General features: G+C 48.0%; 1 protein-coding gene across 2 annotated transcripts in view; it reads left to right on the forward strand.

Moving 5' to 3' along the window:
- DOT1L (DOT1 like histone lysine methyltransferase) overlaps window positions 1-15133 on the forward strand; it is a 207492-nt gene that overhangs the window by 175512 nt on the left and 16847 nt on the right. For both annotated transcript variants that reach the window (XM_088459839.1, XM_088459840.1), the window contains 3 exons: window positions 3274-3479; window positions 11179-11249; window positions 11380-12024. In XM_088459839.1, coding sequence (XP_088315965.1) covers window positions 3274-3479; window positions 11179-11249; window positions 11380-12024 — 922 coding nt within the window. The remainder of the gene's footprint in view (window positions 1-3273; window positions 3480-11178; window positions 11250-11379; window positions 12025-15133) is intronic.

Here is a 15133-nt window from a genome sequence, read left to right on the forward strand (position 1 = left end):
AGTAGCCTATCTCAATCTTCAGGGAGGCACGTGAAGTAATGCAGCCATGAGGGAAGCGATAAACCACCAGATTTTGGCAGAATGTCATCTTACAGCGATCTCGGCAATATTCATCCCGTGAGTCCTCAATTGGGAAGCGGACTTCCTAAGTTGTCAGGACATACATGCCAGAGGGTGGTCTTTCCACCCGGGGGTTTTTAAACTCTTGGTGAACAAATGGGGTCTACCAGACATAGACCTCATGGCATCGCATCACAACCACAAGGTTCCCAGTTACGGGTCCAAGACCAGGGATCCCTCAGCAGCCTTCATGGATGCACTAGCAGTAAGATGGGACTTCAAGCTGGCGTATCTCTTTCCTCCGATTTCCCTCCTCCCAAAGGTTCTTTCAAGCAGGAATGCAGAACAGTAATACTAGTGGCTCCTGCTTGGCCCAGACGTCATTTGTTCGACATACGGAATCTATCCATAGACCGTCCGTATCCTCTTCCTCTATGGCCAGATCGGTTAGCGCAGGGTCCCTGCCTGCATCCGTAATTACCTCGCCTATCTTTGACGGTGTGGCTCTTGAGTCTTCCATTTTAAGAGCCAAAGGTTTCTCCAGCTCTGTGATTAAAACGATGCTTAGGGCACGAAAGCCTTCCTCTGCCAGCATCTATTACAGAGTTTGGGATTCTTTTAGTCAATGGTTTTCCCACAGAAAATATGACTCTAAGGTGTTTAGGGTTTCCCGGGTTCTAGTTTTTCTCCAGGCTGGATTGGACCTTTTCCACCAGGCCACTTTGAGAGTGCAGGTTTCTGCACTGTCAGTCTGGTTCCAGAGAAAGATTGCTTCTTTACCAGATCTTTTTTTTTTTTTTTTTAGGGGGGTTCTGAGTTCAGCCTCCTTTGTATCCCACTGGTAGCACCATGAGATTTGTCTTCAAAGGGCTACAAGCTCCCCCATTTGAACCTGTAGATTTGAAATGGTTGCCACTTTTTCTTCTACCTTTTTCTTCTTGCTATTTCTTCTGCACACAGAGTCTCTAATTTGGAAACGCTTTCTTGTCGCTCCCCATTTTTGATTTTTCACCAGGAAATACTATTTTATTCAGTAAATTATGTTGAAAACCCAAAGTAAGTATGCTATTAAGGGCTTATGCGGGGTTTGATACAAAGACAAAAATAGCAGTTCAGCAAAACCATGTGGGTCAGATTTAAAATGTGCAGAAATATTTAGGAGCATTTGTAGCAAAGCTTGATGTGAGATCAATTTGTGAGATTTATAAGACCAATCAATCAGCTTCTTACATTTTGCAGGCTGCATTTAAAAAAAAAAAATGATAGGAGCTGATTGGTGATATATATCTCACAATTTTCTCACATCAAGCTTTGATACATATGCCCCTTAGAGTTAAGAGGGATGTGTCATAGCTCAGTTTTTATTTACAGTGTAAAGCTGGCCACACACTACACCAGCTTTCATCCAACCATCCAACTAGTTGGCTGGTTGGAATGAAAATCTGGTAATGTATGGGAGTAAATACCAGATAACAGATGAAAATTGATGTTCAGACAAGTTTGTTAAATATTTGTTCGAAACAATTTGTTCAAACAACAGTTTTTGTCCATTTTCCGGAGTTTGGAGCAAATTGCTGATTGTCATTTGCTTTCATACCTTACCAGATTTGAATTCCAACCAATCAACTGGTTGGATGTAAGTTGGTCTAGTATGTGGCCAGCTTAAGGCAGAGGTTCCCAAACGCGGCCCTCGGGAACCCCAACAGGTTCAGATTCTAGAGAGATCCATGGTTGAGCACAAGTGGTTAAATCAAATTGAGCTACTAATTAAGTCACCTGTGTGCTCAGCCATGGATATCTCTAGACCTGAACTGTTGGGGAGCCTTGAGGACTGTTTGGGAACCTCTGTAAGATAAAACACTGCTACATGCAAAACCCCCCAATATTTTCCATGCATGCAAACATAATAAATGCATTTGTACCCCTTACATTACAACATGGATCGTTCCTATGCAAAGTAGTGCCTTTTTTTGAGATTTTTATTTGCTCCCATCTTTTCGTCAGTCCCCCCATAGTGTATGTACCATTTCAGAGCAAAGCTTTGTAGAACAGGTTTTTCTCCTTTGTATCCCCTTCTATTTCTAGGGCATATGCATGTACACACTGAATTCTGCTTTGAATATAGAATGTTGATTTTATGTTTACAGCTCTGATGCAGGAACTTTACATATAGCTAGAACTGTCAATTGACTTTTTTTTTTTCTTGTTTTTAATTTTGAATATCTGACTTTCTAATCACACTCCCATGATAAATACACTGCACTAGAACAGCCTTGTTTAGTGTTTTTTTTAGTTAAGGTAGGGAAAACCCTAAGGCTAAATGATATTAGAATACATTCATTATACACAGTTAAATATTCATATTTGGGGTGTGTGTGGCGGGGGGGAGGGGGTTATAAAGTAAACAGTTTGTGGAAGTTATATTTCCATAATATATCCAGTGATGAAACATGTTTTAAAATTGAAACTAATCACCTGTCCTAGATTACTGTGCCACTACATATTTATTGGTTTATTCATTCAAGTACATTTTTAGAGTGTTTGAATATTCAAAATGTGCTTGTACTTTCCAGTCATAATTTACAGGCATACTGCTGTTTTTTGCTTCTGTGAATTGATAATGGAGAAAACACATTAAATATATTGTGTTGGTTGCAAAGACCTTTCTTCATGTGCTGAATTCACTAGGAAGGACTAGATACTTAAGTCTACTGTACATTGCTATTAAGAAAAATTATGGAAGCTTTATAGTTTTGTTTTCGATATGTTGTGGCTTAAACAATTTTAGATGTATGTAGGGCAGTAATACCTTGTCATTTGGACTTATACATACTTATAATGGCCTAATTATTTTGCTGTGGGTTGAGTTGTGGGATTCAATCAAAAGACCCACAAGCAGCCCTGAGGCTGTAGTTAATGCTAATGCTCGCACCTCCTAAGGGGGAGTGTAAGCAGAAATAAGCATGAATTGTTGCCTCTTGGCTTCCTGTGGGTTCAAATCAGGTGTGTAATTGAATTGTTCCAATTACTTTCCTGTTGGAACAGGCCACGTGCCTCATCACTTATTAAATGTGCCCCTTACAATGTGTGTGTCACTGAATTATTCTAGAGAAATGTAAATCAACTATGTAGTTAAAGCCATGTTAAAATATGGATGTGGTAATGTAGGGTCTATCATTCATACATCAATAAGCACTGTTCTATCTTTTCCAGGTTAATAACATTAACCAGCCTTTGGAAATCACTGCTATCTCATCTCCAGAAAACTCTATGAAAAGCTCCCCTGCTCCGTACCAAGATCATGAATTGCCCCCAGTGTTAAAAAAGGAGAAACCCATTCCCTCAACTAATGGAGTTCATTACTCGCCCCTTACAACAGAGGACGAGATGGAATCTGAAGACGAAATCCACAATGCAAGGTGAATATTGGATAACAGCCTGCAGAGAGGTGCTCATTTTCTGTTTTGTTTTTTTAACAATTATTCAGCTTTGGGTATACACCTCTCCTGTTTCCCACTGCATGCTATACTAGCACATTGGCTGCAAGATGTTGCATAGTTGTTTTACAGTACTATCATTGTTTCTTGCCGCCAGGTCCCACCACATAGCATTTAGAGCTTTCTCAATGATGATAAGATCCTGTGACAACAATGCATGTAACAAAACACAGTGCACATTTACAGCTGTATCACATCTGAAAATGTAAAATTAACTTTTAGCTATTGCTATATTTGAGGGAGCCAGTCTGTTATAATTTTTAGATAAATTAATGGCCATGAGCTACCTGTGTAATTTACTAAGAAGCAAATTCCTGACTCTGTGTATTTACCACTGTGCTACCAAACAAGTAAGAGGCAAAGACCACAAACATGACTATTGCCTGGACATGAACGAGGGTGACTTCCATCATGACCCGTCGAACATGTGAACATGCTTTGTTTAACAAAAACTAGCTAAAAAATTAACATAAATGTGGCCAGCTTATTTGTCCTGAGCTATTAGGTTAGATTTAGGGAATATAGGGTTAGGGTGTTGTAATGGGGGGGGGTGTTTAGGGTTAGGCACTAGGGGGAGTTTAGGGTTAGGCACCCCTAAGGGAGGGTTGTGGGGGGGGGGGGGGGGGGGGTTAGAGAGCGGTAGGGATAGGATACTTTCCTGCCCTGTCGGGATCTTCTCCCTTCAGGCTGTCTGCATCGAGACTTCAGCCGCCGGGACTTCATACCCATTCAGCTATGTGGCCTGGTTATAGCCTGTCTCTGTAATGCCTACTTAACTAGATGTGGAATGTGATTCAATAAATTACCATAACAAATAATTGTGGCATAAGTTAAAAAGAAAACTCCACCTTTATACCATAAGCTTGAGGTATTGATGAGTTCTTAGAATATAATAGTTAATCAGACTGCATTTAAATGGACAAAATGTAGGTGCTGAGTCGGGTTACCCTGCGCTGGGAGGCTGCAGAAGCAGCCCCCAAAAGCTTTTTATTTAAAAAAAAAAAAAAAAAGAGCCTGTTAGGGTTTTTATTTTTAACAGAGGCTCTTCAGAGGCAGCTCTTCAGTGTCTGTACAGACGCCCACGCTGCCGCTCTTACTCCCTGCTGGCGCCGCGATGCCAGTATTGCACTGGGGATCGCGGCGGGAGGCCAGAGTCCGTACTAGCCGGACTCTGGGGACCTCCCTGGACTGCTGCCGGAGTTGCCGTTTAGCGGCGGCTCGCGGGTCTTAATAGGAATGCAGTCCTTTGCCCCCCCGGTTCTAGGGGACAGACCGGGGGCTGCTAGCAGTGGTGGTGGGCTCCCCCTCTGCGGAGGTATACCCCGTGAGACCACTAGACCACCAGGGATTTCACATGGCAGCACATAGTCGCTCAGCTGCCGTTACTCGGCCACTCCTCCTCTGAGGTCTCTGGGGGCCTTTTTCTTGTGGCAGCTCAGATACTCTCAGGGAGCACGCGGACCGGTCCCCCTGTGTACCTCTCCCCCTATCAAGGACAGTGTACACAGCGCTATAGCCCTCCCAGACACTGAATCTGGGAGGTTGATTGTAGTGGAAAGGTGCAGTGAGTATATCTTCTCTGCATGGTATGTGACTTTTGTTAGTGCTGCCTGTCTGTGCTTATTTCTACTTACTGTCAGCTTATACCTATCCCTTTACTTCTCCTACAAGCCCTGCAGGTGTGTGGGGGAGGGGCGTTTCTACAGACCTCACCTATATAAACCACGTGTTTGTGAGGTCCGTCACATACAGTTGTGTGCTACACAGTACCATATTGTGGGCTGTTGTTCAGCATACTGGTGAGTGCGCTTGATTCAGCTCTGTTGCCAGATATATTTATTTATATAATATATTTTGTCATGTCGGACGAGAAGATTGAGCACTCCGTGGCTCCGGTGTTGGTCTCCTGCGGACGCTGTTCTGCAGAAGTGGATAGGGAGGATTTGTCACAGGATGGCCTGTGTAGACGGTGCCAGGTGGTTCCTGGCCAATCAAAACCTCCTATAACGCAGGAACCACCATGGGCAATGTTTTCTCAGGTGCTGGTGTCTATTGTGGACCGTCTGTCAGTCCCGACTGCGGTTCCTACTAAGGCGTTGCCCTAGCCGGCCGTCTCCCATTCCCCCGGTGTCCGTCAATTATTGCGCAGCCCCCCCGGGTCTCAGTCTGTTGGTCCTTATGCGGGGTTGCCTATGTATATACAGGCTTCCCCTGTGACGCAGCAGTTTGTGGTGCCCTTCCAGGCCCCTGTGACGGCTCCTCCACCCTGGGTGGATGTGCTTTCCAACTCCGTACAAAATTTGGCGGCCGCGTCTTCGGCTTTTCAGTCAATGTTGCAGACTGACATGCCTTCTAGGGTGTCAAAACGCACACTAATGGCGCAGGCGGCACATGTATCGGACTCAGAGGGGTCCTCAGATGATGGGGAGGTTCCTGATGACACTGACTCGGACACATCGGTCCAGGAAGTGGATGCCAAGTCGTCCATTAATGTGCGAGCACTGGTTAGGGCGGTGCGAGCACCAGCTCCTAAGTCGAAGTATCCTAGTTTAAAGAAAAATAAAGTTGGCTTCTGCGGTGTTTCCCCTGTCTGATCAGTTGACAGATCATATGGCGGTGGCTTGGCAGGCGCCCAGTAAGAGATTCCTACCTCAGAAGCGGTTGGCTTCTAATTACCCCTTTCCTGAGGCACATTGTAAAAAATGGGAAACTCCACCGGCGGTGGATTCTCACGTCACCCGTTTAATACGGAGCGCTACTTTGCCATTACCGTCTATATCCTCGCTGAAGGATCCCACGGACAGGAAAGTTGAGACTTGCTTAAAGTCCATTTACTCCCTCTCAGGGGCAGTGGGCCAACCGTACATGGCCATCTCCTGGGTGGCCAAGGCCATTGAGAGATGGGCCAACGCATTGGAGGATACCTTTCCGGACGACGCTCCGGATGTCCAGAGGGCGTTGTTGGGACAGATGAGGGGCGCTGCTTCCTACATTGAAGAAGCCTCTTTGGATGCTAGTTTGCTGACTTCTCGAGTATCAGCTGCAGCAGTGTCTGCCCGCCGATCCTTATGGCTGAGGTCCTGGAGAGCGGACTCCGATTCAAAGAAGGGCCTGGAGGCCTTACCTTTCAATGGAGAATTACTATTTGGTCCGGACTTGGACAAAATAGTGGATACCCTGGCTAAATCCAAGTCAGCTTTCCTCCCTTCAGCGGCAACGCCTGCCAAGGTTCGGAGCTCGGCTTTTCGTTCCTTTCGGGTTCAGGGTAAGGCAAAAGGTCAGTCCTTCCCGAGACAGTCAGCGGCTAAGACCGCCTCTAAACCCAAGAAGCAAGCCTGGAGTGCTCGGCGCCCTTCTTCCAAGCAGGAGGATAAACCTGCGGCCTGATGGAACGGGCCTCCCTCTGGGGGACCTCAGAGTGGGAGGCCGACTTCTCCAATTCACCCAGTGTTGGCACAATACCACCACGGATGCCTGGGTTCGAGAAGTAGTCTCAGGGGTACGCCCTGTCTTTTCGGGTCAGGTCGACCCGCCAGTTTTTTTGCACGAGTCCTTCTCTGGACAAGACCAAAGCTTCCCAGATTCAGGTGGCTATACAATCCTTGCTACAAGCAGGGGTCGTTGTTCCCGTTCCGCAGTCTCAACGCGTGACGGGGTACTATTCTACTCTGTTTCTGGTACAGAAGCCCAATGGTTCTCATCGCCCTATCCTGAATTTGAAGTCTCTGAACCAAATACCTCAGGGTTCCCAAGTTCAGGATGGAAACATTACGTTCTATCATTCTGGCGATGGAACCCGGGGATTACATGGTCTCCCTGGATATCCAGGACGCCTATCTTCATGTGCCCATAGCACCGGCACACCAGAGGTATCTGAGGTTTGCTATCCTGCAACATCACTACCAGTTTTGGGCGTTGCCTTTTGGCCTTTCCACGGCTCCGAGGGTGTTCACCAAGGTGATGGCAATTATGGCTGCCCACCTTCGGGGCCAGGGCATACGGCTGCTACCGTATCTGGACGATCTTCTGCTGGCGGGCTCCCCGGAGGTACTTCTTTGACATCTCCACCTGACCATTGCTTGTCTTCAGGCACACGGGTGTTTGATAAATTGGAAGAAGTCTTCTCTGATCCCATCACAACAGATGATTCATTTGGGAGCCCTGCTGGATTCTCGTCAGCAAAGGATTTTCCTCACTCCGGGCAAGGTGTCTTCCCTACAACTGCGGATACACAGTTGCCTGAGCAGTGCCAGGCTGTCTGTACACTCGGCCATGAGAGTCCTAGGGTCCATGGTGTCAGCATTCGACATGGTGGAATTTGCCCAGTTCCATTCTAGGCCCCTGCAGGGGCAGATTCTATCGGAGTGGAACGGGTTGCCTCACTGGATCCGATCCCAGACACTGGTCTTGTCCTCGGAAGTGCGCCAGTCTCTAGCTTGGTGGCTTCAGCCAGCTCATCTCATCGAGGGTCGCCCCTTTTGGATCCCGGACTGGGTTCTGCTCACAACAGATGCCAGTCTCCGGGGTTGGGGGGCAGTGACCGGCTCGTTGTCTCTTCAGGGCCGTTGGTCTGCGGAGGAAGCAGTTCTTCCCATAAACATGCTGGAGCTGCGGGCCGTGTACAGGGCTCTGCTGTCAGGCACCGCTCTTCACGGAAGGGCAGTGCAGGTGCAATCCGACAACGCCACCACGGTGGCGTACATCAATCACCAGGGAGGAACTCGCAGCCAAGCTGCGATGTCAGAGGTGTCTCAGATTTTGGCTTGGGCGGAGCACCACCTTCCAGCGATCTCAGCAGTCTTCATCCCGGGAGTCCTCAATTGGGAGGCAGACTTCCTCAGCTGTCACGACGTGCATCCCGGGGAATGGTCGCTTCACCCAGAGGTGTTTCAACTTCTCGTGGACAGAGGCGGACTGCCGGAGTTGGACCTGATGGCCTCTCGTCACAATTACAAGTTACCCGTGTACGGCTCAAGGACAATGGACGCAGGCGCAAGCCAGGTGGTCGCGCTGTCTGTGAAATGGACATTTCACCTAGCGTATCTATTCCCTCCGATCTCCCTGCTCCCTCGGGTACTAAGAAAAATCAAACAGGACGGGGGCACGTTTCTGCTGGTGGCTCCAGCGTGGCCCAGATGTCCTTGGTACTCCGATCTCAGGAGCTTGTCCATCGACGCTCCGTTCCTTCTACCTCAGCGTCGGGATCTGCTGTCTCAGGGGCCTTGCCTTTACTAAGATCTCGGTCGGCTGTCTTTGACGGCGTGGCTCTTGAGACAGCTGTCTTAAGGTCCCGGGGCTTTTCAAGCTCTGTCATCGGTACCATGCTGAGGGCGCGTAAACCGGCCTCTGAACGGATTTACCATAGTGTGGGGCACACTTATTTTCAGTGGTGTGAGTCCAGAATCTTTGATCCTCAGGTGTTCAGGGTTTCTAGGATTTTGGCATTTCTGCAGTCAGGTCTTGACGTGGGCTTACATCTTGCTTCCCTGAAGGTTCATGTATCGGCTGTCTGTGTGGTTCCAACGTAGAATCGCTACACTGCCTGACGTTCATACCTTTTTTCAGGGTGTTCTTACAATCCAGCCTCCATTTGTGCCTCCAGTGGCTCCGTGGGACTTGGCGGTGCTTCTTCGGGTCCTGCAGGGACCTCCTTTTGAACCTCTTGAGTCGGTTGACCTCTAGTGGTTAACACTGAAAACTGTGTTTCTCCTGGCAACTGCTTCGGCCAGGAGAGTATCCGAGTTGAGGGCACTTTCCTGTAGTCCCCCCCTTCTTAATTTTTCACCAGGACAGAGCAGTGCTTCGCACTCGTCCTGAGTTCTTGCCTAAAGTTGTGTCTAAGTTCCACATCAATCAGGAACTGGTGGTGCCAGCTTTTCAGTCCCCTGATCTTACAGCTGGCGAGGCTTCGTTGGAAGCTGTCCGTGCTCTAAGAATTTGTTGATCGGACCTCTTCTGTTAGACGGTCTGATTCGTTGTTTGTCCTCTTTGGTTTTCATAAGAGGGGTTGGCCTGCCAACAAACAAACCTTAGCCCGTTGGCTTTGTTCTGTTATTAGGGAGGCTTATGTACAGGAACGTTTACCTGTTCCAGCCTCTGTTAAGGCTCATTCCACTCGGTCTGTGGGTCCTTCTTTGGCTTCTAGACGTGGTGCCTCCGCTATTCTGCTGTGCAAGGCAGCCACTTGGTCTTCCATTCAGACGTTTTTGAGGTTTTATGCGTTTGACACCTTTTGCCTCTCAGGATGCATCCTTTGGGCGCAGGATTCTCCTTTCTGCACAGGAGCGTCCCTGCCCTTAGTTGAACTGCTTTGGGGCATCCCCAAGGTCAACTTCTCTGTTTCTACGAAGTCCATAGGGTCCACAGGGCGCCCGCCCTGACGCACCTGGCATCGTAAGGGCTGTGTTGCTGGTCACCGGTTTTCCGTCTCCCTTTTCTGTGAGTATGGTGTTCCAGTCTTCCTTCTCTCTGTTTAGTCTCCTCCACCGGCCTGGGCTGCTTACCAACTGAGGTGCCTGTGGCTCGGGGGCAGGGTATAGAGGAGGATGGACCCAAGTGCATCCTGGGAGCAGCTAAAGCTTTAACTGCTTGGATCCAGATCCAGCTATACCCCAAGGTCAACCCAGTGGACCCTATGGACTTCGTAGAAACAGAGATAACAAAGGTAAGTTCTTACCATATCTCTTTGTTTTTTTTTTTATTGGATTACAATGATATTCCACCCAAACCAGTTTTGAGACTGTTAAAAAAGATCACCATACAAATGTCTGAATTTCTGCCATTTAGAAAGAAATTATGCAAAATGCGGTGAAGGTAAACATTAGTGCAGTGGTCAATATTTATCTTGCCTTCTAAGAGTTGGCTGTACCGTAACCATGCCAGAAAAATGCACCCCACATCATCATGCACTCTACTTACTGTAGAGTGAGTTTGTTTTTATTCTTACCTTCTCTCTTTGGTCTTGTACTTGTCTGTATGCCGAGAACATGGTGAGGGATGATTCGCCTGGCTGTATCAGTTTTCACCGCTGCTTTGACTGCTCATTACACCAATGAACTCGATAATGTGCCTTGGCAGGCATTGAGTGGTTTATGCACACCACAGGTTGAAATTTGCAATACGATCTGCAGTTGCACTTCTGCTCTGCTTTGCACTTCAGCTCACTTTAACATCACCTTGAGCAACTTGGAGTGGAGTAGTTGACAATATCAACCAATCTGCTTCTATCTGGCTTTAAAATTACAGGTGGAAGCTGATTTCGTTCTTATAGTCAACGCTTGTCCTCTTCTCCACTGTTTAGAAGGTTTTATACATTTCCCCCAATGGTGACAAAACTTCCTTATAAGTCATTAATTATTGGCAACCAGGGCAAGTTCCGGTGTATGTATTGGAATGTGGCACTATGCGTTAAATGTGTGGAAAGCCTCAATCTTCTTTAAGATCCTCTTCACCTTTTTTTGGTCTGTTACTTGAATAAGGCTTTTATACATGTTTAAGAAAAAAAAAAACCAGTTTATCTCAAAATAGATATATTCATTTTTCTGTAGTAAAGAAATTTCATCTGTGGATTTTGTCCTTTTTGGCAAGACAAACTCTTTACCCCTCTGCTTCCTTCAAACAGGACCGAAAGAAAAAGTTCCAACTTATGCTTCGAAAGCAAAGATTCCCCACAGAGGAGTGAAGGGGAGAGAGGTAAGTACCCAAAGGATTCTTCTATCAAACATTTTCATAAATGGTTATCTTTCTCCTTCAAACTACTACTGAACATCATTTTCCTTATCCTCCCTATTATTGATAATTCCTTTCCCCTCCACCACTTTAGGTCTACCATACCCCAGCAGAAAATCCTCTTGCGAGAGTATAGGCAAATGGAAATCCACCTTCTCCCCAATCTCTGATGCAGCACCCAGTCGCACCCCTGACAGCCCTGCTTCACCTCCACGCTACAGTATCCATTATCCATCTGGTGATGGGGTCCGTCGAGGTTCTGGGGGTACAAGCCCAGGGTCAGCTAGCAATCTTGGCGATCACACAAGAGCAGAAATGGGAAAGGCACCTGAGGGCAACTTGTTCCTGAGTAAAAAGTTTGCATCCGATGGTGGAAAAAGAGAGGAAAGGGTTCCTGCTTCAAGAGTTGATCGCTCCAGAGCTCCCCGCAGTCGGGAAAGGGAAGTGGAGGGACGAGCAGGGACGAATTTATTTATGACACAGGGAAAGGGGGTCCTACTGAATGGGAAGGGGCCTGGCCCGACCCCCCTCCACACACACCACCAATTCTTGAGCAGTCTGACAGCCAACTCCCAGCTAACGTTGCAGGGTGGCCTCACTTCAGTGGCCAACAATTCAGTACTGCAGTCTCTCTTCAGTTCAATGCCTATACATGTAAGTGGGCCAGCCGGCCGCCTAGCTAACTCCCATGGCATGACCAGCTTCACAGCTCCTGGAGTGACCGGTGGTACAGTAGGAGGTGAGTGACCCACTCCTCCCAACTGTGCAATAATGTATGTTAATACAAAGAAGTTCTGATTGCTTATGTAAATCTGCACTAATTTGCAAGATGAAAATTGCAATAATGTGTTTACATTCCAAATGTAAATTATACAAGGTGTTTCTTATGGAACAAAAATTTACATTTATTAAACATTTTAAGTTTGTGTTAACCCTATGCTTATCTTCGCTTTAATGTTGCCACCATTTATGTATTCATTTTGCCCAGCTCAAAATATTATCTGCCAATTATTCTGTGCAATACATGAAGTGAGAGTTATGGAGCGTACACACGGTCAGATTTGTCAGACTTGTCAGATTTGTCAGATGAACGATTAAACGATTTGAACGATTTTACCAAAGTTTTGAACGATTTGAACGATTTTTGACTACATTAAAATGAATGGAATCGTCCAAGTCTGACTGCAAACCCGTCAGATATCGTTATCTGACAAACGGGAACGCGCATCGTTGATCGTCCATCGTTCAGGCATGAACGATTTTCCTTCAGATATGAACGACTGAACGATTTTTAAATCGTTATCGTTCATATCTGAAGGAAAAATCTGATCGTGTGTATGCACCATTAGACTTTTTACTTTGGTTTTCAGGAAAAGGTTATTTGTACTATAGTAGTTTTGTGGCCCCTAGAAAAAACTGAAATAGACAGTTGCTTAATTGGTTTATATGAAAGTTTCTATTAAACCGATAGACTGCATTCTCTTAAAGGGGGAGATGCATGAAGCCTTGGAGAGAGAGAGAGGTTACTTTGGGCAACTTCTCGATCAGCTTCTAAATGTATCTTATTTAGCTCCGTATTTGAAATGACAAAAGCTGATTGGTTGCTTTAGGCCAGGAATGGCCAACCTGGTCCTCGAGGTCCCCTAACAGTTCATATTGCAGACCATCTAGTTGGTCGATAGGTGTGGTAGTTACTATCACATTTTAAGAGATGCGGTGCTTTCATTCCTACTGACACATCCTACAGATCCGCAGGTGGTCTGAAAAACAAGAACTATTAGAGATCATTGAGGACCGGTTTGGCCACCTCTGCTTTAGGCACTACTCCATTTTCTACTTCAGGGTCCATAGGGTATCCACAGGATACCTTGGGGTATAGGTGTGATGTCAGTCGCAGGGCACCAAAGAGTTAAGCTTTCAGCCTCCCAGGATGCACTAGGTCCCCCTCCTATACCCCGCCCCCGAGCCAAGGCACCTCAGTTTAGTTTGGTGCCTGGCCGGAGTCGGGTGCACTTGTTGGAGTGGGGGCTAGAAGAGCCCCTGAAGCTTTTTCTTCATGTAGCTGTGGCTGCACATCTGGATGAACAGCATGGACAGTCAGTCCTGACGTCCATGCTGTCTTCCCTACACCCCGCTGGTACCAGAACGCCGGTACTGATCCGGGGATGCTGGTGGGCATCTGGGGTCACAGCTAGCGGTGACCCCAGATGTTCCGGACCATGGCCGGATTCAAGGGGGACAGAGGTAAGCAGCGGGGTCCCGCGGTGGGTCCCCGCTGATCACATGGTCCTAAGTCCCCAGGCAGGGGGCTCCCTGGGGACTGGCTGCAGCGTGGAGCCAGGCGACCAACCTCCGCTTCCACTACCCCCTGGGACAGCGGACCGCAGCAGAGCGGTAGCGCTGCGGCGTCCCAGGAGTTAAATGCATGCCAGGGGAGCGCGCCTTCCCTGTCTCACAGCCGGCGCCTCCCCCGCTGCACACAGCCCTCTCTGCACTGTGCTGACTGGCCCTGTGTCAGCGCTCCTCCCCCAGGCCAGCCTTCTCTCTGCTCCTCGGCGGCCATCTTTTCAGAAGCATGGTGAACGCTGCTGGAAGCCTGCATTGGAAGCATCGTGGTCTGGGTCCCCCTGCATACTTCTCCTCCGCTGTGGTCAGGTCTGTGTATGCAGCGCTGTGTCCTACCAGGCCCTGTGTCTGTGTAGTTGAGTGATCAGCGCTGTTAGTGCAGGAATTGTTTTTCTTTGCATTGTATGTGACTGTGCTAGCGCTGCTGCCTGTAACTTTTCTTCTCAAGACTGTCAGCTTTATTACTGTCCCTGTTTTTTCTGCTAAGCCCTTGCGGTGCTGCAGGGTGGTCTCTAGCCTATTTAATATATAATTGGTGAGAGGGGTCACATACGTGGTGCCATCATGTCTGAAAGTGATTTTCCCCTCCGGCTACAGTGTACCACGTGTAAAGTACCGTTAGCGGAGGGGGAGGGTAGCGCGGAGGGCCTTTGCCGGCAGTGTTTGTCCATGGCGCGGCCTCTTACGGTTACAGCACCGGTACAGGAGCCGCCCTGGGCTTGTTTCGCTCAGGCGCTAACAGCTTTAGTGGGCCAGTTAGCTCCGCAGCCCGCGTTTACTCCGATGGGTTTGTCCCAGCAGTTGGTGGTGTCGTCACCCATGCAGGGTTTCCCACGACAATTGGTGGTACCCCACAGTCTCCCTATTTCCCCGCTCCCGGTTTCTCAGGAGCCAGCGTGGGTTAACTCCCTGACTAGTTCTGTACAGCACTTGTCGGACGTGTTGCAAGGGGAGTCTGTGATGCGGCCTCATAAACGGCCGGTGGCGTGTCTGTCCGCTCCTTATGAGGATGACGAAGGGACGTCTGATGATGGGGAGATTCTGGATCCTTACGATCAGGAACCTCTCCATACTAAGGACGCTGATGCTAAGTCCAAAGTATATATTCCTGGACTTATTCGGGCGGTCCGCACAGCCTTGGTGATTGAGGATGAAGTTCCCCCAGCGGCTAAGTCTAAGTATTCCTTTTTCAAGGATGTGAAGGGCGATGCCACAGTCTTTCCTCTTTCGGGTCAGTTGGTGGACCATTTAGAGGAGGCGTGGAAACAGCCTGGCAAAAAATACCAGCTGCAGCGACGCCTGGCGGTGGCTTATCCGTTCGCGGATAATTATTTTGGTAAGTGGGAATCCCCTCCACAGGTGGATTCTCACGTGACCCGTCTTGTCCATAGTGCCACATTGCCGATGCCATCCATGTCCTCCCTTAAGGATGCTACGGACCGCAAGGTGGAAATCTGCCTGAAGTCCGCTTATTCCCTTGCGGGGGGGGCAGCACGGCCGGC

This window comes from Taudactylus pleione, unplaced genomic scaffold (genome assembly GCF_031769625.1).
Source record: "Taudactylus pleione unplaced genomic scaffold, aTauple2 ptg000938l, whole genome shotgun sequence".
In the NCBI taxonomy this organism is placed as follows: Eukaryota; Metazoa; Chordata; class Amphibia; order Anura; family Myobatrachidae; genus Taudactylus; species Taudactylus pleione.